This window comes from Orcinus orca, chromosome 10, assembly GCF_937001465.1.
Source record: "Orcinus orca chromosome 10, mOrcOrc1.1, whole genome shotgun sequence".
NCBI classification, from domain to species: Eukaryota; Metazoa; Chordata; class Mammalia; order Artiodactyla; family Delphinidae; genus Orcinus; species Orcinus orca.
This window is the reverse complement of record NC_064568.1, coordinates 65,043,010-65,067,137: the sequence shown is the minus strand read 5'-3', so window position 1 is coordinate 65,067,137 and position 24,128 is coordinate 65,043,010. Positions and strand designations below refer to the sequence as shown.

General features: G+C 45.4%; 1 protein-coding gene across 8 annotated transcripts in view; it reads left to right on the top strand.

The window, feature by feature from the left end:
* The first annotated feature begins 10,928 nt into the window (after positions 1-10,928).
* LRRC1 (leucine rich repeat containing 1) overlaps positions 10,929-24,128 on the top strand; it is a 172,036-nt gene continuing 158,836 nt past the window's right edge. For 2 of the 8 annotated variants that reach the window (XR_007479816.1, XM_049716243.1), the window contains exon 1: positions 11,480-11,809. Coding sequence is in view for 6 of the 8 variants with exons in the window: in XM_049716243.1 (XP_049572200.1) it covers positions 11,651-11,809 (159 nt within the window). In the remaining 2 variants the exon portion in view is untranslated. Of the gene's footprint in view, positions 11,810-22,950; positions 23,107-24,128 lie in introns of those variants that run through there. The other 6 variants (XM_049716242.1, XM_049716244.1, XM_004267768.4 and 3 more) reach the window with 5 other exon arrangements.

Below are 24,128 nucleotides of genomic sequence, written 5' to 3'. Positions count from 1 at the left end.
CACTGTGTGCTCCAGCCACCTCCCCAGGGTGAAGTGTTCTGCCTCTGGATGATCTCTCGGCTCTTCTTTCCTCTTTCTCCTGCTGGCTGCCCCTTGGCCATGGCCCTGCCTAGCTGCATTAGGCTCCCAAGAGGGAACCATGTAGATCAAATCTGACAGTTGCATCCTTTCAGGTTTCAAAGACAGATTATGTAAATACTAAACTATGCATGACGTAACTAGACAAACCTATCATAAATACTAAATTAGTATTATAAATATTAACATTTTACTGTATTTTTATTGTACAAGTAGAAAAACCTATCTTTTATATAAATACGACTTGCTTGGAGATTAAGAAGTTCAATCCAACAATTTGACACTTTGTGTTCTTCTGTTTCTAATAATTACTGAGAGTCTATTTTATTAGGGACAATATTTAATTATTGGGCTGTCTGTGACAGCCAATCACTCTATTAAACTTAACAATTTCTGTTTTTGAAGTATTCTTTCTCACTAAAGTAGAGAGAAATGAGGAGCCAGATGAACAGACAAAGAAAAGAATGTAAGGGACTATGAACAGTTGAATATTCTGAGGCAAAGCGATTTGATGATGACAGTTACATTGGGAAGAGGAAAAGTGATAATGGAAAAATGGAGATGCACTGGCTGTGAACCCTGAAAGAGAAATGTTTACAAAAATGAAAACGTGAAGGCTCATTTCCTTATGATGGATTTTGTGCCATTTACTCTTGCTAAAAGGTACACTGAGCAGAACATTGTGCAGAAGAGGAATTATAGTCCTTTTAAAAGGAGTTGTCAGAGACCTTATATATAATGCTTTGTCATCCCATCTGCTCTGGTTAGAGATGAGAAACAGGCACAGGAGAGATGAATCTTCTGATGTCCAGTGTTATTTTGTTGAAAAGCCAGGACTGAGACTCACTGAATTCCTAATTCAGTGGTTTTTATTAATAATTTTACTTTATGGTCTAGAAGAGAATTAGTTTAAGTTTTTCTTATAAATGTGAAGTTTGTTATTTTCTATATCACTTAAGATGTTTAAAAATATGAAACAAGCCTACTGTATAGCACAGGGAACTATATTCAATATCTTGTGATAAACCATAATGGAAAAGAATATGAAAAAGAATGTCTATATGTGTATAACTGAATCACTTTGCTGTACAGCAGAAATTAACACAACATTGTAAGTCAACTATACTTCAATAAAATAAATTTTAAAAAAATATGAAACAAGCCTATCAAGTAAACTCTCCTTATACATGTATGTAGATTTTAGCAAGTTGTGCTTTTAATGTGAATTTTCCTCAATTCTTCTTACACAGCAGGTCTAAGAGAGATTCAAACTGTCTGGTGAACGTTCATGTTCTGATTGGCTCCGGACTTTCACAGAGTAATGTCTTCACTGTTAAGCACAGGTCTTGAATAATAATCATATTCAAGACTAATACAGTTATACTTAGCTTTGTGCATTAGAGGTCTACCTACAAAATTGTATGAAACAATTTTTTGGTAAGTAAAATTCAATTTCAGTGTATTAAAATAATGATCCATTTAAATCCTGCAGTAAATCTTTTTTGGCAAAGCAACAAAATTGAGAGAAAGCATCTCCCCATCGAAATTTGCTATAAGATTAGGTATGTTCATGCTTGATTTTCTTATAGCAGATATACGTGTAGTGTTGTCTTCCTACAAATTGATTCAGCTTATCCAAATGATAGATTTATAATAATATTACTTACTGATATTTTCACACTAACATTTTAATTTTTTACCTCTTTTAAGGTGCCAGTAGAATTAATAAAAAGAAATGCATTTGTTTACAAATTACTCAACATATTAAGAAAATAAAATTTTTTACAGCAAGATAATGCTCTTTAGAAAGATTTCTTCCTTGTGTTTTGTGGGGGGAAATGGAAAAAAAAAAGATTTGATGATTGATCCACTAATGGAAAATACTAAGAATAAATTAGAATTGAGGAGGCCTCTAGATGGTTTCTGAAGTAAAGAAATATGATCGGATAATATATAAATACTGTACTTTTAAATAAATAAGTAAATAAATAAGACATATTTCTTTATTGTTTGATTAGTAATATAATTGGAAGATGAAAAACAAGCTACCTGGTATTTTTTTTTTTTTTTTTTTTTGGCGGTACACGGGCCCCTCACTGCTGTGGTCTCTCCCGTTGTGGAGCACAGGCTCCAGACGCGCAGGCTCAGCGGCCATGGCTCACGGGCCCAGCCGCTCTGAGGCATGTGGGATCTTCCCGGACTGCGGCACAAACCCGTGTTCCCTGTATTGGCAGGCGGACTCTCAACCACTGCGCCACCAGGGAAGCCCCGCTACGTGGTATTCTTAAACAGTTAAAAAGTTTTTTTGTTTTTTTTTTTGGGTAAATGTCAGCCTGGAAGTTCACAGCTATCTTTCTTTTCTTTAAGAAAGCTTCATTAGCGTCCCAGTCTAAGACAGCAACATAGGAGTCTTCTAAACTCACCTCCTTTTCTGGATACACTAAATCTATGGTTACACACAGAGCAATTTCCTCTAAAAGAAATCCAGAAACTAGTTGAGTGATGTCTGTACGTTGGGCAAATGAGAAAATACCCATATTGAAATGAGCCTTGGCACACTCTCAATTACTGGGAGCCAGTAAGAACAAAGAAGGCAGCTTGGACAATCACAAAGGTTTCAGAGACAACAAATAGCTCAGGTCAGGCTGAGCAATAAGGTTAATCTCTCACACAAGACCACTCTGTCCAGACTGGGAGAGATGGTTGTTTTACCCAATGTGCAGAATTCAGCACAGAGAGTCAAAGAAAATGAAGAAAAAAGAAGAGTATGTTTCTTCTTCCAAATGAAGAAAAAAGAAGAGTATGTTTTATCTTCCAAAGAAGATAAAACTCCAGAAACAGACCTTAATGAAATGTAAGTGATTTACCTGATAACGAATTCAAAATAATGGTCAGAAATATGCTTACTGAAGTCAAGAAAGCAATGCATGAACAAAGTGAAAATTTCAACAAAGAGAGAATATAGCAAAGTACCAAAAAGAAAAAATAGAGCTGAAGAAAACAATAATCGAACTGAAACATTCAATAGAGGAGTTCAATAGCAGACTAGATAAAGAAGAAGAAAAAAATTAGAGAATTCAAAGAAAGGGCAGAGAAACTCATCCAATCAGAAGAGCAAAAAGAAAAAAAAAGAATGAAGACAGCTTGAGGGACTTATGGGAAAACATCAAGTGGACCAATATTCATATTATAGGGGTCCAGGAAGAGAAGACAGAGAGAGAAATGGTCAGAAAACTTATTTGAAGAAACAACAGCTGAAAACTTCCCTAACCTGGGGAAGGAAATAGACATTCACATTAACAAACTAAGGTATAAAAATCATATGATTATCTCAATAGATGCAGAAAAAGAATGTGACAAAATTCAACATTCATTTATAATAAAAGCTCTCAAAGAACCGGGTATATAGGGCACATAGCTCAACATAATAAAGTCGATATATTATAAACCCACAGCTAACATAGTATTCAATGGTGAAAAGCTGATTTTCCCTAAGATCCAGAACAAGACCAGATGCCCACTGTTGTCACTTTTATTCAATAGAGTATTAGAAGATCTAGCCAGAGCAAGCAGGCAAGAAAAAAAAAAAAATAAACGGCATCCACATCAGAAAGAAAGATGTAAAACTATCTCTAGGGCTTCCCTGGTGGTGCAGTGGTTGAGAGTCCGCCTGCCAATGCAGGGGACACGGGTTCGTGCCCCGGTCCAGGAAGATCCCACATGCCGCGGAGCGGCTAGGCCCGTGAGCCATGGCCGCTGAGCCTGCGCGTCAACCTGTGCTCCACAACGGGAGAGGCCACAGCAGTGAGAGGCCTGCGTACCGCAAAAAAAATACAACAAAAAACTATCTCTATTTGCAGGTGACATGATATTATATAGATAGAAAACTCTAAAAACTCCACCAAAAACTGTTAGAACTAATAACAAATTTGGTACATTTTCAGGATACAAAATCAATAGACTAAAATCAGTTGTGTCTCTATTCATTGATAATGAACTATCAGAAAGAGAAATTAAGAAAGCAATCCCATTTACAATTGCATCAGAAAGAACGAAATACCTAGGAACAAAGTAGTGAAAAATCTGTACACTGAAAAAACACTGATTAAAGAAACTGAATGAAACACAAATAAATGGAAAGATATTTCATGTTCATGGATTCGAAAAATTATATTGTTAAAATGTTTATACTACTCAAAGCAATCTACAGAGTCAATGCAATCAATATCAAAATTCCAATGGAATTTTTCACAGAAATAGAGCAAACAATCTTAAAACGTGCATGCAACTGCAAAAAACCCTGAAAAGTCAAAGCAATCTTGAGAAAGAAGAATGAGGCTGAAGGCATCAAGTGTCCTAATTTCAAACTATATTACAAAGCTATTGTTATCAAAACAGTATGGTATTGGTAGAAAAACAGACACATAGATCAAAGGAACAGAATACAGAGCCCAGAAATAAATCCATGGATATTTGGTCAACTGATTTACTACAATGGATCCTAGAATATAAAATGGGGAAACAATAGACTCTTCAGTAAATGGTACTGGGAAAACTGGAGAGCCACATGGAAAAGAATGAAACTGGACCCCTTTCTTATACCATACACAAAAATCAAACAGAGAAAGGTAAATACTACATAGTATCACTTACATGTGGAATCTGAAAAAAAGAGTCAAACTCATAGAAACAGAGAGTAGAAAGGTGGTTGCCAGGGGGCAGAGGGAAAAGAGTGAATTTGGTAAAAGGGCACAAACTTTCAGTTATAAGATGAATAATGTCTTATGAGCTAATGTAAAACATGGTATCTATAGTTGATAACATTGTATTGTATAATTAAAATTTGCTAAGAAATTAGAACATAAATGCTCTTACCAAAAAAAAAAAAAGAAAAGAAAAGAAAGAAAGAGCTAAGTGTGTAAGGTAATGGATGTGTTGATTAACTATATGAAGGAATCCTTTCACAATGTATACAAATCACCATGATATACACTTTAAATATCTTACAGTTTTGTATGTCCATCATACCTTAATAAAACTAAAATTAAAAATAATCCTTATCAGTAACCTCACAACATTTTATTCTGACAGGGCTTAAAAGGTGTTATTTCTCCAATCAAGTTTACATAAATGTTATGGATGGTGCAAAATTCACTGGAGAAACATGACCTTTTCTAGGTTTATTCTAGTGAACTGATCAACACACTTTTATTAGCAGTGGTATTTGAATTGTCTGAATGACCCTGGTTGTTAGAAGGAACACAGTTCTGCTCATTGATATCTTTTTCTCTTATTTTTTATGCAGTAGGTCTTGGCCTTCAGTGAAGACTTAGTGTCCATAATACTTTAATTTCTATTGTAGGCACCATAAGTATAAAATAAGAGTGATATGAGAAAAGGATAATCTTTATGTTCTTCTTAAATCCTTTGTGGATCAAGGTGGAAAACAAATGAAGCAATAAATGAAGGCTCTGTGTTTATCCAAATGACTAAAAAATACATTTTGATCAAGTGAGATGGTGTATGTTATGGCTCTTTAAACTAAAAAGCATTATACAAATGGAAATCGTCGCTCCAACCCGAGGAAGCGTGCTCATGAGCCTCCTTTAGGCTTTGCCCCATGTGTTTCTGTTTACTGGAGAGGGAAGGTGTGAGACAGAGGCAGAGAAAAAGATGGATTCAGTGGTGGGTGCTATAGTTTGTACTGGGCTCCTCTGGTATAGTCTCTTTCATGTTGAAAACTTTACAGTCTAACTTCTCCCAATCCAATAATTTACATATTGTTTACCCAAATGGAGTACTCACAGGATAGGCTTTCTTTTGGCTGGTAACTGAGAAAAGAGTACTGACAGTGACTAATGTCTAATGTATAGTTTTCTGGGGCACGGAAAGCTCTTTTGACTACATTAATCCACAGTTTTCTTGACAGCTTTTTGAGGGTGGCATTTTTCATCTCTTTTGCAGAAATAAAGAAAATGAATACTGGAGTTAATATGAATCACCCAAGATCTCATCCCTAGTTAGCAGCAGATGCAAAAATTCAGTGCAAAATTATGAGTTTTTTCCACCAGCCTACATGACAGACAGTGTTTGCTCATCTCCATCAAGGCAAAATGTTGTTCAATATTTGTCTCATCATGAGCACATTTATCAGATTGAGAAAGACAGAAGAGTAGATAAACACAAACTGGTCATCTGTAACTTCTCTGAATGGAGGAGCAGTTTAAGTCTTCGTAATGTGAAATTTTAGACTGTTTACATACTATTACAACCTGTAAAGCTGAATAAATAAATGATTCTGATTAATAAAAAGCAGGGAATAGTGTTTTATCTTTAGTAATGACTGAGTGGGAAGGTTATCAGACCAACCTTCCCACAGATAACAATTATAATGTTGGACAAAATATTAAGAAAAAACTATCTGAAGATCCTGGAGAGTGACCAAAAGCAAGTGGAAACTGAAGGGGAGTCTACACTGGAAAGAGGAAATAACACTAGGTGAGGTTCTGTTTTCATGGTTTTAACAAGCGTAGCCACTATTCTCTACTGCACAGAACAGGTAATATTTCTTGTATAAATGAAAACAGCTAATGTTTAGAGCAGTCTGACAGAGCTGAGGTGACCACAGCAGTTGGCAAGTGAGAGGGGGAAACCTCAGAAAGGATTGAGTGACAGTGGATGCTCCAAATTCTGCATAAACTCTGCCTGTATCTCTGACTGACCTTTAATTATGCATGTGTAGGTCAGTTTTCAAGCATCTCAGTTAAGCATAAAATAACTCAACACAAAATTTCAGCTGCCATCCAGCAGAGAAGATAAAATGCTATAGACTGAATATGTGTCCCTCTAAATTTATATTTTGAAATGTAATCCCCAATGTGATGGTATCTGGAGGCAGAGACTTTGGATGGTGATTAGATCATGAGGGTGGCACCCTCATGAACAGGATTAGTGCCCTTATAGTAGAGACCCCAGAGAGTTCCCCTGTTCCCTTGTACTGTGTGAGGACACAGTGAAAAGACGATCATTTGTGAACCAGGACGCAGGTCCTCACCTGACATCATATCTACTGGTGCCTTGATCTTGGACCTCCCAGCCTCCAGAACTCAGTAAATTGATCAGTGACTGGCACATAGCGGCCACTCAATAAATAAATAACACAACATGACTTGGCCCTGGATGTAATTTACAACTGCCTGTTGGGTATATTTACCTGTATACTATTTGTTAACTTTTTAAATTAATTTTATTGATGTATACATTTTAGACAATAAAAGGTTCCCATTTTAAGTACACAGTTTGATGAGTTTAATAAATGTACACACCCACATAACAACCACAATCAAGATGTAGAATATTTCCATCATCCCAAAAAGTTCCCTCATGCCTTTTGCCATCAATCTTTCTATCCACATCTCTTCCTGAATCCCTGGCTGCAGGTACCCAGTGATCTACGTTGTACCACTTATACTAGTTTGCATTTTCTAGAATTTATATATGTATATAAAAGGAATCATACAGTATATACTTTTTTGTGTCTGGCTTTTTTTGCTAAGCATGCTGTTTTTGAAATTCATCCACATTGTTACAAGTATTAGTAACATTAGAAAAGTAGTAGAAGAGGAACAAACTTCTTTTTATTGTTGTTATTCCATTGTTTCAGTGTACTATTCATTTATCTGTTGATGACTATTTGGATGGTTTCCAGTTTTTGGCTATCTTTAACAAAATTGCTATCAACATTTGTAAACAAGCTTTTGTATGGAAGTACCCAGGGGTAGAATGGCTGGATCATTAAGGTAGGTATATACTTATAAAAAAACTTAAAAATTGTTTTCCAAAAGTGGTTTTATCATTTTACACCCCCACCAGCAAAGCCTGAGTTCCAGTTGCTCCATATCAGTAACATTTGAGACTATCAATCTTTTTCTTTTTAGTCATTCTAGTGGATGGGGGTGGTGTCTCCCTTTAAAATTCACATGCTCAAACCTCTGAATCCCCATTTTACCCCATCTTACCAGCTATCACTTTGGACTTTCACTTTAAAAGAAATTAATATCAACCATCATAGTCAAAAAATTAATAATAGTACAACAACAACACCATAAATGGAGAACTTTTTTTTTTTTTTTCCTGCGGTATGCGAGCCTCTCACTGTTGTGGCCTCTCCCGTTGCGGAGCACAGGCTCCGGACGCGCAGGCTCAGCGGCCATGACTCACGGGCCCAGCCGCTCCGTGGCACATGGGATCTTCCCGGACTTGGGTACGAACCCTCACGGCAGGCAGACTCTCAACCACTGCGCCACCTGGGAAGCCCCCCATTAACGGAGAATATATCGTTCTTAACCTTAGAGTATAAGCTTCATGAGGGCAAGACCTATCTGCAGCACCATGTGTGGAGCATGGTAAGTACATTTACTAGTTATCTGTTGCTGTGTAACAAATTACACCAAACCTTAGCAGCTTAAAATAACAAACATTCGTTTCACACAGTTTCTGAGAGTTCGGAATCCAGGAGCAGCTTAGTTGAGTGGTCCTGGTTCCTGGTCTATCAGGAGGTTGCACTTAGGGGATTGGCTGGTTCTACAGTCATTTGAAGGCGTGACTGAGACTGGAGGGTTGGCTTCCAAGGTTACTCACTCACATAGCTATGGGGAAGACTGTCGTGTGGGTCTCTCTATTGGGTTGCTCAACACGGCAGCTGGTTTCTCCAAAGTGAGTGACCCCCAAAACAAAGATAGACGTTGATTACACAGACAAACCAGTACATAGTGAATATTTATTGATTGAACAGATGTGTGCCTGACACTATGCTAAGCGTTTTACTAACACCATCTTATTTAATCCTGATAACAACCCGTGGACCATTGTCCTCATTTGTGCTGATAAAACCGAGGCTTATAAAAGTGAAGCAACCTGTTCAACAAAGCTATTAGGTGGCAGAGCCAGAGTTGAAAGTCAGACCTCTCTAGCCCCAATGGATGTGAAAAATGGTTCACACTGAAAATGAATTGCATTATTCCAAAAAAATTAGATTTCTATGGCCGTTTAAATTTTGTTTGAGTCCAAATCATATACATATGGGGAAAGAAACTAGAAATTATATCAATAGGGAAACCCTCAAACTCTTCAGGAGGCTAAAGAATTGCTTCCCTAATTCTCCACTTGGCAAAGTGTTTTCATTTCTTCTCTCTTACCAGACTAATGTTTCAGATTCTCGGCAAATCTTTGGCAATGAGGAAAGTCAAGAATTCTGCCACTGACTTTCCAAAGAGCCAAGACAAGCCGGTCATTCAGTGTACATATGGAACTATGGTAGTTGTAGGGGTCTACAGAGCAAGTGAGAGAGTACCTGATGTCCAAAAGGTCACAGTCTTTTGGGGATTAAGGTGATACAAAAATAATCTAACACAGGGAAGTATAAGTGCCATGGAGAGGCACACAGGGAATGCTTCTTGAGGTTTGAATTTTTAAAAAGATCAGCCACATTTTAAAGACACATTTGGTGTTTATTATAATAATCTAGTGTGATAATCTCTGGAAGTCAATAGAAGATTAAGATGGGGGGCCAGGCCTTCTTTATTTTTATTATTATTTTTAAGCAGTTGGAAAACTTACAAGGCCAGTGACTTGCTTACCATTCCAGACCCAGGCTCTCAGGCAGGAACCACAGTCTCCCACTAAAGGTGGCACAAAGTGGGTTTCTGGAATGCAAGAATGAAGGAAGAGTGACTAAGGTTCAAAGTCCGGGTAACCTCCCTTGAGAATGTAGGAATCAAGCCAGGACAAGGTGGAGTGGGTAGGGCAGTGGAGTTTAGGGATTGATTTGAATTAGAGTTAAGGTGATAATGCCAGGGTAGAAGCAGACAAGGCAATGGTACTTGGACCTATCCTCACTGACTGGGAAGTGAAAAGCTGTCCTAGTAGAGTTGAAATGATGAAATGTTCCCCTCCCCACTCACCCCAGGAAAACTGTCTGGTGCACGGTTGGAACTGAGACCACATATGCCTTGCAAAAACTAGTTTTGGACCCAGATTTGCTTTGGCCATGGAGCGCACACAGCTTTCAGTCTTCTGCAGAAATGCGGATTCTGTGGCTCCAGATTTTAGCAGTTTGGGGGCAGTAGTGGGCGTGGAAAAGCCTGGGTGGTGTCTACTCAGAGGTCATAGGCCCAGTTCACTTGAAGCAGAAGGTGTGAGGACTAGGGAGGGGGCCAGGTGAGGAGTCAGAGTAGACCCCCAAAAAACAATCCATAAATGTGATTGGTTTTCACCTGGTCAGCAACCCTTTGCGAAGGAGCCAGTTTGGTTATTTGGAGATAGGAGGAGGGTCAGTTCAGGGTTCTGGTCCTAGTCCCTTGATACGAATCAGGGGCAAGGGAATGGTCATTATCACCCAGTGGTGAGCCTCCTGGGTCCTCCCCAGCTACTCCTTGGGCTGCAATCTACTGTTTGCAAGAGACTGGGTGTTGGTGCAGAAACGCAGGAGCCAGATGGAGGATGCTCAGCCGGCAGCCCCCACGAGACCTGCCCCACCTCTCCCGCTCCTCCCTCCTCACCTGTCCAGGCTAGTCGCCAGGGACCAACATCTGGCCAGGCTGGAACGGGCTCAGAAACTAATCTTTGCCAGCTCGTTTTTGTATGTGGGCTCCTGATGGGGTGCATCCACATCTGTGAGAATCTCGTAGACTCTCTGACGCCTATGTTGGTGGTTTGCGGAGAGGGATCTCCTATTACTGTGTACAGAGACGATGATTACTGAGAATGCTACACAGCCTGCAGGCGGTGCCCGAGGACCAGGGGCAGGGCAGGGGCCGGGGGCGGCCCGCTCACTTCGGGGGGTGTTGGAGCAGCGCGCACGCAAGTGGCCAAGAAAGCCGCAGCCAGGGCGGCGGAGACACCTCAAAACCACACGGAACCTTGGGGCTCCGGCCGCCCACGGCGCGCAAGGTACGCTTCGGGGCGGTCCCGCCTGACCCCGGAAGGGAAAGTGGTTTTGGGGAAGGGGAGCGAGGAGAGCGAGTTAAGTAAAAGTAAAAAACAAAGTTATTCTGCTCCCCCCGGGCTGCCTCGCCCCTGCCTCTTCTTTGCCCCGGGCTCCTTCAGAGGGGCTCCCTCCGATGCCGCGACACTCCCTGGGTCCCAGCCTGAGTAGGGGGACCGCTAGCGTCTGACCGCTGCTACCCCGACCCTCCGGATCCAGGTCGCCGCGAAAACCCGGAGCGGAGCATCTCTCGGGCGGGAGCCGCCCTGGGCGCGAGCCCACTGGCGCGCATGCTCAGTCGCGCGGCGGCGGCGAGTAGGAAGCTCAGCGCGGCGGTGGCGGCTGCGGTGCGGCCGGAGGGTGGGAGGGGCGCAGCGGCGGGCGGGCGGGGGCGCGGGGCCGGGGGGGGGGGGGGCTCTCGCCCGAGGTTCCTGGGCGCCTTTGGGAGCGTGGAGCCCGGCGCGAGGTGCGAGCGAGCACGGGGGCCAACGAGCGCGGGGTGGGCGGCGGGCGGAGCGCAGCCGCCGGGCGGGCGGAGCGGGCGGGGAGCCTAGGTCTCCGCGGCTCGGGACCCGGCGGCGGGCGGCGATGTTCCACTGCATCCCCCTGTGGCGGTGCAACCGTCATGTGGAGACCATCGACAAGCGCCACTGCTCGCTGGTCTACGTCCCCGAGGAGATCTACCGCTACGCCCGCAGCCTGGAGGAGCTGCTGCTGGACGCCAACCAGCTCCGCGAGCTGCCGGAGGTGAGTGTCCAGCCTCACCTGCGCGCCGCCCTGGGGGAGCGCGGCCGGGCCCCGCCAGCCTCGCGCCCACCCCTTCCCCCCACCCCGTCCCCTCCTCTCTCGCCCCCTCTTCCACCTCGGGACCCGGCAGGCAGGTCCCGCGGAAACCACGTCTACGTTCATTCACCTGCTGCTTCCTCCCACACTCCTCCTCCTCCCCTCCCCTCCCCCTCCCGAAAAGTTCCTTTTCTTTCTATACAAAGCGACTTGCTGTTTTCTGAGTAGTTGTTGTAGCTTGTGCAGTTGGGAAAACGTTCTGTGCCGATAAGTAGTTTATATACATATCTAGGTACTAGTGCCCGGCACTTGTGACCGGGCAGGTGAGGAGCCAGGTGGCCGGGGCCGTTCCCGGCTGGAAGGACCGAGCGCGGCATCCGGCTCCCGGGGCGGTCTCCTTGTCTCGCATTCCCCGATCGCTGGCCGGGGCGCCTTTTCCCTTCGGCCTGGACTGGGCCGGGAGGAGGTGGGCAGCGCGCGAGAGAGCCGCGCTATCTCGGCATCTTCCGAAGAATGTGCTCCGGGCCTTATCGCGGGTGGGCCGTGCCGGGAAGAGCCGTAGCTGCCCGGGCTCCGGGACCGGCCGTGGGGGGCGGGGCAGGAGGGGGGCTGCGCGCGCGGAGCTGTGGGCAAGTGCCCTGGTGCCCTGCCTGCGTGGACCTGTTGCGTGGAAGGAGCCGCGGTGAACGTCAGCAGAGGCTCTGCCGTGTGGGCCAGCCTTTCAGCCGCCGCTCCCAGAGCGGCCAGGTTCAGCCTGCTGACTTCTGCCCTTGCAGCGATGAGTTACCTCTTCAGAGTTGTTTATGTAAATTAATCACCCTGCCGCGGCCAGGCTTGTCAAGCGACACATGCTGGTTGTGCTTTAATGGAGGGTCAGGGACTGCGAACTTTTACCCTTCGAGCTTGCCCGGAAAACTTAGCTTGAGTAAGCCTGAAGGAGGAAGGTAGCCCAAATCCAGGGCTGTGCAGGAAGTCGGGGCAGTTAATCCGAAGGTGTGCAGGAAGTAGGGAGGCTGCTGGCAGGCGAGAGAGGATCTGAAGGCCCGAGCGTTGGAACTCAGATGTGTTGCAGGACCCTTTGTTAACACAAAGCCAAGACATGGTCACAGAAACACTCACCAGTCAAATGTTCTGGCATGTTAGAATGACCCGATTTGTCCTCCAGCCCGATAGAGTGTTTTAAACAGCAGAACTGTGTTTTTCTCAACATTTCAAGTGTTGTTATTCTTCTTGGATTAACTTTCCTTGGTCTGTGTAGAATTCATTGGATGGTTTGCTGTGTGCAGTGGGGGTGTGTGTGTGATTATCCTCACTAGGATCTTTGCAAAGCCCCCCAGGCTTTATTTAGCTTAGAAGCAGAAAAGCCATCCAGTTCTCTCCGGCATTATTATTTTGCGGGCATTTTCAAACACATGGTTTTGTCTGGCCTTTAGCTTCCTTAAATTTGACTTAAAAGTCATGAGTTCACTTACTGCCTTAAGTTATAATAAGTTTTAGGCATTGCTACTGCCAGGAATATAGAATACTGTATGTAATTTAATACTTTTCAAGGGCTTCAGAATAAAGTTGTTAAAGCTTGAGTGAAAAGCTGTTGGACTAGAAATGTTTCAGTGCTCTTTGTGGTGTTTTTGTTTGTTTGTTTTCTTTTGTAGAGCTGGAAGGTTTCCTGTGACTGGATTGGCTTTTCACTCCCTTCTGCAAAGTTTGTGGGTTTTTCTGTAATGTTGGGGGATTCAGCTTGGTATGGGAAATTATGGGGTTTGGATGTGTCAGGTATTTCTACTGATTCTAAATGGAAACTTCTCAGAAGCTCAAAATACAGTCTGATAGCCCTCAGTAAATATGGTAATAAACAAGCTTTTCAAAGGCTAGAAGTGGTCTGGCATATGGGTAATTGCTCTTACAGCTCTTAAAGTAGTTTCATAGTTTTCAAGTTGTGTAAAATCTGTTTCTCCCTGACTTTTCGTGTGCCTGGGTGTGTACAAGCCAGACTCCAGCAACCACCTTCAAAACACGGATGTTTCATTCACAGTCTTTGCTTGGGCATCCGTTGTCTCCCGTCTGAGGTCTGCATAACTCATTACCGCTGCTCACTGCAGTCCTGGCCCCCTCCCCCAGCCCGTCTTCTTACCTGCCACGTCACCAGTGGGCCTCTTCTTCGGACAAAGCTCCAAGGTCCTCGTGGTGGTGGCCATACCTGTATTATGTTCTCGTCTCTGCGATTCATTTGCAGCCAAAGGGGAAGCCTGCATCCCCCAACCCCAATAGCAAAAGTACACATGCTCCCCAGCCTTCAGCACTGAGAAAAGCATCTTCTCTCCCTGAAAGTCTGCAGCCTCTGATTTGCTCCAATCCCCTTGTTTTCCAAATTGAGACTCAGGATTGAAGTGACTTTCAGGGCTGTATAGCTGGTGTGATACAGTCGCTATGGCCAGCTCCCCCCCGCCCCCCACCCCACAGCTCTCCCCTTTCATGTATCTGCCAACTGAGCGGGAATCTGGACTATTGGGTTTCTCACCTCCATCAGAAGAACCTCAGTTATTTAGCCCCTCCTTGTTTACTCCTGTCATGAAAGCTTGACCTCAGTAGAGCCTTTATTGACCCTCCAGGATTTGCTAGTTGTGGGGGATACAGAGATTAAAGAAGGTTTAATCAGCAGCTTTGTGGGGAGACAGTGACTTTGGTACAGGTGTGGTGGGTGTGGTTGGAGCGGGCACTGCAGTTATCAGATGCTGCAGTGGTTACTGACCTAATCTGCCGACCTTTTGCTGAACCCGCACCACCGTCCTCAGCAGTGTCTCCACCCTGTGAGCCTCTCATGGCTGCAGGGGACTAGAGCCCTCACCTTTGGCCTCACTACCCCTTCCCATCCTCCAGCTGGTCCCCTCCCCCAGCCCCATCCCTTTGGGGTGTGTGTTAACAGAGACACCTCGAGGTGCCCCCTTGGGAGCACGAGCTCGGCGTCCAGTGGGTCCTGCTGGGTAAACCCCCGTTTATCTGTTGAATGAAGGCTGCTGAGTCTGATGCGGATCTTTCTCCTCTGCTGCTTTCTTGTCCCCTGAAGCTCATCACTGCTCCAGCATCTGTCCTTCTCTAATGGAGTCAGAGAATATCCAGGTCTGCAGAAGTGAAGGTCATCCACGTGGTGCGGTTGTTTTGTCTTCCTCTCTGTGTTCCTGATGACATCAGTTTTCCCCTCAATCTGTGCACGATGCTCAGATACCTTCAAACATGTGTTTACTGTGGTCTCTCTAGACCACTGCAGGGCCTGGTCTACTAGGCAGCAGACACTTGGAGTGAACACTCTCAAGCCTCTCTAGCTTAAAAAGTTGAGTTTCATCTTGTCACCTCCTCTTAGAGTTCAGTCAGTCCTTCCGTGATCGCCAGATGACATTATCTCAGATACCTGCCCCTGCCCTTCCTTCTTTCTCGTATCCTGCTTTATTTTTTTCCCTAGCCCTTAGAACATTCATCACCCCCTGATTCCAGACTGTGTCCTTGCTTGCTCGTTCTTTGTCTCCTCAGCCAGAACTTAAGCTCCGTGCCAGCAAGGGGGTTTTTGTTTGTGGCTGAACCTAGGACAGTATCTGGGACACAGTGGGCATGTCTGTTGCCTGGATGAGTCCTTACGTGCTGTCATGGGGAGATAGCCCTGTTTCTTCGCCATCGTGATTGCCTGTCCCAGACCTGACTTGTACTGTGCACTGGTCTATTGGAATTAGTAAAGACACAGATGTTCAGAATTCAGTGGTCCTGTCCTGCCTATCTTTGTTCTCCATCTCTTCTATGCTGGACGCTTTTGTATTTTGGCCGTGCGTGAGGCTTGTGGGATCTTAGTTCCCCAACCAGGGTTTGAACCTGGGCCCCCGGCAGTGAAAGCACCAAATCCTAACCTGTGGACCACCAGGGAATTCCCTTGTGCTGGACACTTTTGACCGACTTGTCTGTTTGAAATAATCTTCATGCCTTGTAAACATAATTCCTGTGTAACGAGACTTCAACCTCTTCGCCTGTGATCTGTTGAGAGGATATCCATCCCCACTTGGAATAAGTCCCTTTTGTCTTAAACCCACTGTGTTTCAGTTTAAGTCTGGCCCCCTGCACTGGCTTCTCTCCCCAGCAGTTCCATTTCTGGAGGCCGGGCCAGCCGTTCTTCCTGGCTCACAGGTTCAGGGACTTACCTTCTTGTCTCCATCCATCCTGTCACTAGGTCCTGTCATTTCTTCCTTGAGAATGCCACCTTCCCTCTGCGTCTCTCTCTCCCCCAGCTGGTTTCCCCTGGATCCCTGCTGTGCGTGGCGGGCCGTCCTCTGCAGAGGCTGTCAGGGCTGGTCTGGAAGGAGCAGGGGGCATGGCTGCTGGAGTCAGTTTAGGTGCTGCTCCATCACTTTCATTCTTTCTTCAAGCCTCGGTTTCCTCACGTGTCACAGTAGCACCTACTTTATAGGGTGGTTCTTGGGATTGAAGAGAGGATGCACCCAGAACACTTACAGTTAGGTCTGTGATGTCTAAGATCTTTCTGGATACTATGGCAAGACGCTTTTATTGGGAAACCATGTTTTTTCCCCATATAACAAATTTATAGTATTTATACAGTTACTCAGGTCTTTCACCAGAATATAATATTTTCTTGATTTTTGAGGAAACAATGTGTTTTAAACTAGAGTTTAAAGACATCTTCCTGGGAATTTGCAAGTTATTTTTTAAAACCAAAAGTAAATTTTTAATATTCTTTTAAATAATAATTTAAAAAATCATAGATTCTGTAACATCCAGGTGACCTTCCAAATGAGGCATGTCATAAAGATTTCCTGCCAGCGTTAGACTGCGCACCCCTTTGATCGTCTGTTGCACACCCCTTTGCTTGTCTGTAGCGAAGGGGAAAGGACAGATGTGGACTTACCGCAGAAATTGTGTTTTGGGGTCAGACGAGGGCTGGAAATTCATGAACAAAGGGTTCACGACAGTCCGTTAGAGAAGAGCGGTGGCTGGCTGGCTGAGGGGATTCCAGCCCCGCGGTGGTAGGGCCCCACAGAGTTGCCAGGAACTCTCTCCAGGTATTCTTGTACTTAACACACTGTGTGAGCAGTCGAGCACACGGAACAAAATTGCATCATTGTCATACGTCACGTTCAGCGAAAGCTGAGCTCTCTTTTATTGGTTTTTATCCAATTTTTACATTGTCTCACCTTACAGTTTTATAAGGGCTAAAGCGTATGAAGCTTTAGATTTGGACAGACTTAAGTAGCATTGTAATGAAAATAATTTAAGGCAAAGCCCAGGAGGAAGGGCATCCAAGAGAGCGCTTGCCCCTGAGAGCCGTGACCTGCACATTTCTCAAGTTAGGGAAACTTAAGTTCTGCTTTCTCAGAGAGCCTGCTGCTGTTACACAGTTTAGCTCTTTGTTGTTTTCCTGTTCTGTTCCGTGTTAGTCCAGTGCCCTTCCCTCATCTCCTGTTCCCTCTCCCCCCACCCCTGCTTTACAGGTGAGGAAACTGAGGCCTGGGGAAGATGTCATTTGCCCCAGGTTGGTGGACGTTGGAGTGTCTTTGATTAACTTTGAGTATCTGCTACTTATTAATAATATTCTACTAGACGCCACTTTCTGAGATTTTACTGAGCTCCAAACATTGCATTAAGTTCTCTCTAGAAATTAGTTCCCTTAAATGGAATCACCGCTCACTTTAGCCCTTATATTCCAGTTTTGCCAGTGTGGGCACCGAGACTTACTTAGGGAGTTGTTTCGGAGGCTCGTGTAAGGAACTGGGCCAAGGTCAGCTGTGGAGCCAGGGCGTGCCTCCAGCTCCGTGTCACTTGCCCCTGGGGATGGGGCCTGGCCCTGTGACAGCTCTGAGGCATCTCCCCCTTTGGGGAGATGAGGGAAGACTTCAGAGGGGGTGACATTCACGTTAGAAGGAAGAAAAAACCTGTCGTGGTCGTCAAAGCCCATCCTTCCCAGGTGGCTCGAGCGAGGCTGCCCAAGTGGTCGCGGGACTGGAGAGGGGCCAGGCGGGATCTGGATGGTGTGTCAGGAGAGGCGCCGCACAGGTGGACCTCTCTTCTGGGAAGGTGGTCCTGGGAGGAGCAGAGGATGCTGTCAAGAGCTGCTGTGGTGGTCTGGGTGGGAGGAAACAACCCGGCACCTGTGGGGTGGGCAAGGTGGGATGGATCATGTCATCAAGGACGTTCGGAGCCGGGGGGGGGGGGGGTTTCCTGCCCTCTGGTCCAGCACCGTTTCTCCTCTTCCCCCTGCCGTGTTGTGCTGACTGCCTGAGGCCCTTCATCAGGGCTCGGGGGACACTAAGCACAAAGCATTTACCTCCTTGTTGTGGACACATTTTCCTCGATTGTGGGGCGTGTCAGCATTGAACTTGTAAATTGCTCGCTAAGCTGTGTATGTAGGCATTGGCTTAGGGGAGAGATGGACGGCCAGAGGTGCTGGGGGTGGGAAGAGTTTTTTTTTTTTTTTTTTTGGTTTCAGTTGAATTGGGTCATCAAGTTAAAATTGCAGCCATAGTAACACTGGAGATCCTGTGGGTTCTTTTTTCCCAAGTAACATGAGTATGTGTTATGTGTGTACTGGACCACGGGCCTCAGTTTCCTCTGTCCTCTGTTGCTGCTTTAAAACACTGATGCTTGGAGCCTTTTGATTTCCAGAGTCACTTGAAGTCAACTCGTTGCTGAAATGTTGCAAAAAAAATTGCTCAATTCTTTGAGAAAAAGTAAAACTATTCACTTAATAAACCTTTCCTAGAGTTGAGAAAGTTGAGTCATGCTGGTAACGGCAAAATGAACCCATTTCCCCAGTCCCCCTCCCCTCTTCCCAGGGGCTTCCAGAGGGAAGGGTCCACTTCGGCCCCTCTCACAGCTTCCGGAGCGTTATCCTCTCTGCCAAAAATTGCAGCTTCTGTAACTCTGATACTTGGGTACTTGGGATTTCCTTAAAAAGGACACTTTACGCAGGCTTGAAATTTGGGGGGTAAAGCATAGCTGATATTTACACAAGAGGGTCAGAAATAGCAGGGTAAACATTTCTCAGCAGTGATGACAAAAATCCCAACCATGGTCTCGCCGAGCCATGAACGGAAGCGTTGGGCTCTTCTGGGTGTGGATCCAGTGAGGCTGCAGGCTTCTCTCTTTGCTCACAGAAGTCTAAAGGAAGTTTGCCTATTTTAGGATTTTCCCCGGAACACGGGGCTAGATGTTTGTCCTCCACTTCATGGAATAGTTATGAGGGGCGATGAGATCATGGGCCAGATCTTAGTAAATGCACAGGAGAAACTGCTGGATGTCCATTTACTTTCTCTTGGGTATTATTTAGTGGACAGGGATGGTAATTTACTATTGCATGTGGTATTTTAGAAGATCTAATCGAGTTTGTGTGTGTGTGTGTGTGTGTGTGTGTGTGTGTGTGTGTATGTTCCTGTAGTGTAAAATACTTCGAATTTCTAGAAGTAAGATGGAATACTAATTTTTTTTTTTTTTTTTTGCTTATCACTGTCTGGAAGAATTTCCTTATCCAGGCTGTAACTTCTAGATTCCAGAGAATTTGACTCAGTTGGGAGACATTTGGCATTTCTGTTTCCGAGAACCACAAGGCATGGATTTGTCATGTGGTGGGTGGAAGGTGTTACACCTAATTGCAGTGTGTTCCAGACTGATTCCTGGATAGCGTGGCCTCCCATCCTGACCGCTCTGGTCACCTTTCTTTCCACAATGCACACCCACTTCTGGGGGAGAGATAATCGGAGGGACTATCAGCTGACTTGTGGTGGACGTGGGGAGCTTGTCAGATGAGCAGCTGTGAAGCCCAGAAAGGAGCTGCCAAACCTCTGAGGAGGTGACCTGGGCTCTGACTGCCTGACCTGATGTGGAAGATGCTGAGGCCTCTGAGGCTCATGCTGTTAGTGCAAGCTGCCTGAATTTGACTATGATGTGGCCTTGTTTTGTCTTGTTATTATGTGTTGGATGCATAGAAGAATTCAAAGAATAAAAAATGTGACATTTTCCTTGATTCCTTCCAAGTGATACCAGACATGAACAATTTTAGAACGTATCCTTATAGACTTTTCCTCTTCACATACCACCATATATTTATCATTGTTAAAAGGAAAAGAGGAGTCCTATATAAATTACTTCTACATAAGTTACTATATAAGTTGCGTCACCGCTTGCTGTTTTGTACTTAACTCCGTATCCTGGATGTCTTCTGTGTCAGTATGTATAGATGTATGTTAACATCAGTGCTGGTGCTGTAGGTTCCCTTATATAGGATATACCATAATTTATTTATTTCACCATTCTCCTATCGCTGGACATCTAAATTGTTCCAAATTTTTGCAGCGATGAACTACACTAGATTGAATGTTCTTGTTCATATTACTTTGTACACACATGCAAACGTTTCTTTGCATGGGTTCAAGGTGCGTAATCCTGGGATGAAAGGGTACATACTTTACAAATTTCAGTAGATGTTGCTAGCTTGTCAAAGATGATTATTTTTTAAATCTGAGTTGGGTGGAGGCCTAGTGATAGGAGACATCTACCCACCTTACAGCTAAACAAGTGCAAGACGAGTGAGGTAAAGTGATGGATCAGAGCAAAGTGAACATGTGGGCGGTCCTCTCCCACTCCTGGCTCCAGGTCCTGTGCTCTTTCGGGGGGCTGGAGAAATAGGTGGGAAGATGGGTTCTGTCATCTCTGCCCCCGCTCTCCTCGACTGGGGCTGTTTCCCAGAGACCTGGGAAGACCCTTGGGTGGGCTTCCGTCAATCCGATATTCGTTCCGGGTCTTTGGAAGATCGACATCTAATGCTTGCATTCAGGTGGCTTATGCTGTTTAGTCGGGCAGAGAGGTTGGCGTCACGGAATTCCTAATGTGGGTTGATGTGGTTTCTGGAGCAGGAGGGCAGGGCAGCGTGCAGGCTGTAGGGGCCCGGTCAGCCCCTCCCTCCGTCCCTTCTACTGATGTGTTGCTTCTGGCCTGGATCTCTTGCTTGTCAGGAAAGTGTGTAGCGTTGGTTAGGAGATCGACCCCTTAGCTGTGACACCTGGGACAAGTAACTCAGCCTCACTGGGCCTCAGTTTGCTCATCTGTACAAAGGTACTAATAGACCCCACCTCCTGTGTGTGAAGAGTAAATGGGTTACTATGTGTGCTGGAAACAGTGTCTGTTACATAGACAGCACCCGATCAAATCTGCTGGCTGTTGTCATCGTTCTTGGCTGTTTTGTGAGAGAGGCTTCAAAGCCCTTCGTCCTGTCTTCTTCAAATCCTGTCTCAATTCTTGGCGGGAGAGATCTTTCTAAAACACAGATGTGATGGGTGACTTCCTGCTGCAGTGGCTCCTGGCCTGCAGGATACAGCCTGGCTCTTCTACCTTATCTCGCATCTCTTCCCTGCTTGAACCTTGCGTTTCAGCAGCACTTAGCTGCCCTTGGTTACCAGTCTTTTCATGCCTCAGAGTCTTCAATTTTGTGCTCTGTCTCCTGGGAGTTCCTCTTTGTTGGCTTCTTTGTCTGCCTCCCTGCTGGTCATCCCGTGGGACACAGCTCAGGCGATCACTTTCCTCTGAGAACACTTCCCTTCCCTCTTCTCTGGTTTCTGGGGACACCTGTGTCCTTACTGTTACCTCTTTGAAATGATCTCTGTCCCCCATCGAAGCCACAACACACCTTTTCTTCTTTGCTTTCCTGCTGCGTCACAGAGCAGACATTGAAGACATATTCGAGCAGCATTCTTGGGGACGTTTTCAGCCCTTTTGGCAAGTGGATTTAGAAATGGGTTGGGGGCAGACTGTAAGTTGAGCTTGCCGATTACTCCATGAAGAGCCGGGCTGTCTGCCATCCTTGCTTGTATGGATGGCGTCATGGTGGTGGTAGCACTGGTCTTGCAGTTGGATAGCCCTGGGCCTGTGTCCGTGCTCTGACTGACACTAGCACTGACCTTGGGCAATTCACATAATCTCTCGAGCCTCAGTTTCCTTATTTGTCTTGAAGAGGTGGTGTTAGTGATGTTCAAGGTCTCTTTGAGTCCTGACCTCCCTGGATGCTAATTTTATGACGTTTTATGACTCGATGCCACAGCGCCAACCTGAGGGGAGTGGTCCCCACTTGTGCACGTGACCCATGAGGTTGCTCAGTGAGGTTTAGTAGAACCACAAGTCCAGGCTTAATCATTATAATCAAGGATTCGATAATAAGGAGAAGCTGTTCCAAACGCTTACCCTCCTGTGGTCAGTTGTTGATTCCCAGAACCAATTAAGGGAAAAAGATCAGCAGATTTTCTTTGGTTAAAACACACACACACAGACACACACACAGACACAGACACACACACAGACACACACACACAGACACACACAGACACATACACAGAGACACACAGACACACACACAGACACACACACAGACACAGACACAGACACACACAGACACAAACACACAGACACACAGACACAGACACACACGGACACACACACACACACACACATACACACACACACACACACAGGCACACACACACACAGAAACACACACCCCCCAACAACCTCTGAACACTGAGTTTTTTCCCCTGTGTCAGTTGCGTTCTCCCAGCTTTTAGAAGTGAGGTAGAATAGGCACCTTGGCTGGGGCTTTTTGTCTCCTTTTTAAATGAACTCAAGCAGAGTTCAGAGGCGGTTGTTTGAAAGTTCACTCTGGGTTGATGTGAGCACCCGAGACTGTACTTTGGGAAACCTAATTTGGGGACTGATGATTAAGGAATATCTGTGAGTTAAAATCAGACTGAGGTGGCTTTTCGAGGAGTATATTAGGATCAAAAGCTACAGCCTTCTACTCTTCTGCTGAAATTTGCTTTCCTGACTAGATGCTGGTGTCAGGCTTCCCAGACAGTGTGATTCAGGAGTGGGGGTTTGGGGGGTCGATCTCTGCTGGGTCCTGGCAGACCCTCCCTCCCCCTTCCCCTATGCACCCTGCATCTTTATTATTTATTTATTTATTTATTTATTTATTTATTGCGGTACGCGGGCCTCTCATTGTTGTGGCCTCTCCCATTGCGGAGCACAGGCTCCGGACGCGCAGGCTCAGCTGCCATGGCTCACGGGCCCAGCTGCTCCGCGGCATGTGGGATCTTCCCGGACCGGGGCACGAAACCGTGTCCCCTGCATCGGCAGGCGGACTGTCAACCACTGCGCCACCAGGGAAGCCCCCTGCATCTTTATTGAGTGCCAGCTGTGCTACAGGCATCCTTCTGTCTGGCAAGGTGGGTATTTTGCCTTGTCCTAACGGAGCTTCCATTCCAGGTAAGGGAGACTGCTGGTAGATGGATAAGCAAATAAGAATTTCAGATAGTGATCAGAGCTATAAAGCAAACCAAATGGGGAAATGTGGTTGAGAGCCATGGAGAGGTTTCTGTTTATTCCGAGAATACCTCTCCCAGGAGGGGACCCTTGCCCTGATGCGGTGAGGCAGCTGTGAACAGTGCAGAGCTCCTTGCAAAGGCTCGGGATGAGTTTGGGGTGTTTGTGGGCAGAACGAAGGTCAGTGTGGCTGGTATGACAGGGTGGGGGGTGGAAAATCAAGGTGAAGATGTTGGTGGGGTTAATGTATGTTGGCGCTCAGAGACCCCGGTGAGGAGTTTGGATTTTTTTTCACCAATTGGAAGTATGGCAGATGGTAAGCCTATAGATATCTGATTTGTATTTTAGAAAGTTCACTCTGCTGGCAAGTGAGAGTTTAGTCTCGAGGGAGGAAGGGTTCACAGAGCAGAGAGACCTGGAGAACTGATGGGTTCTTGGACCGGGGTGGTAGCAGTGAGTGATGAGATTTATCTTGGGGGTACAGTCAACAGAACCTGCTGATGTATTGGATGTACGTTTTTGGGTTTATCAGCTGGGGTGCTGGCAGAGCCTGTACGGGGTTTGGGAGGACCAGGAAAGGGAGTATAGTGGCCTAGGACCTGGTAAGTCCTTGAGTTGGGATGTGGTGAAGTGTTTATGAGACCCAGAACTTAGGGGTGGAAGCCTGGGTATCGATAATTATAATAAAGACAGCAGACATTTTTTGAGCAATGTGCCCCGAGCTGTGCTTTGCCTAAACACTTCCCATGATGAACTCACTCAATCCTCACAACAAACATAAATAGCTTTATTATCCTCTTGGGGACACCAGGACGCGGAGAGATGACTTAACTTGCTGAAGTCACACAGCTAGTACGAGCAGAGCTGGGGGTCACAGTGGGGCTGTCTGGTTCAAGAGCCAGTATTCCTAACCACTGGACCGTCT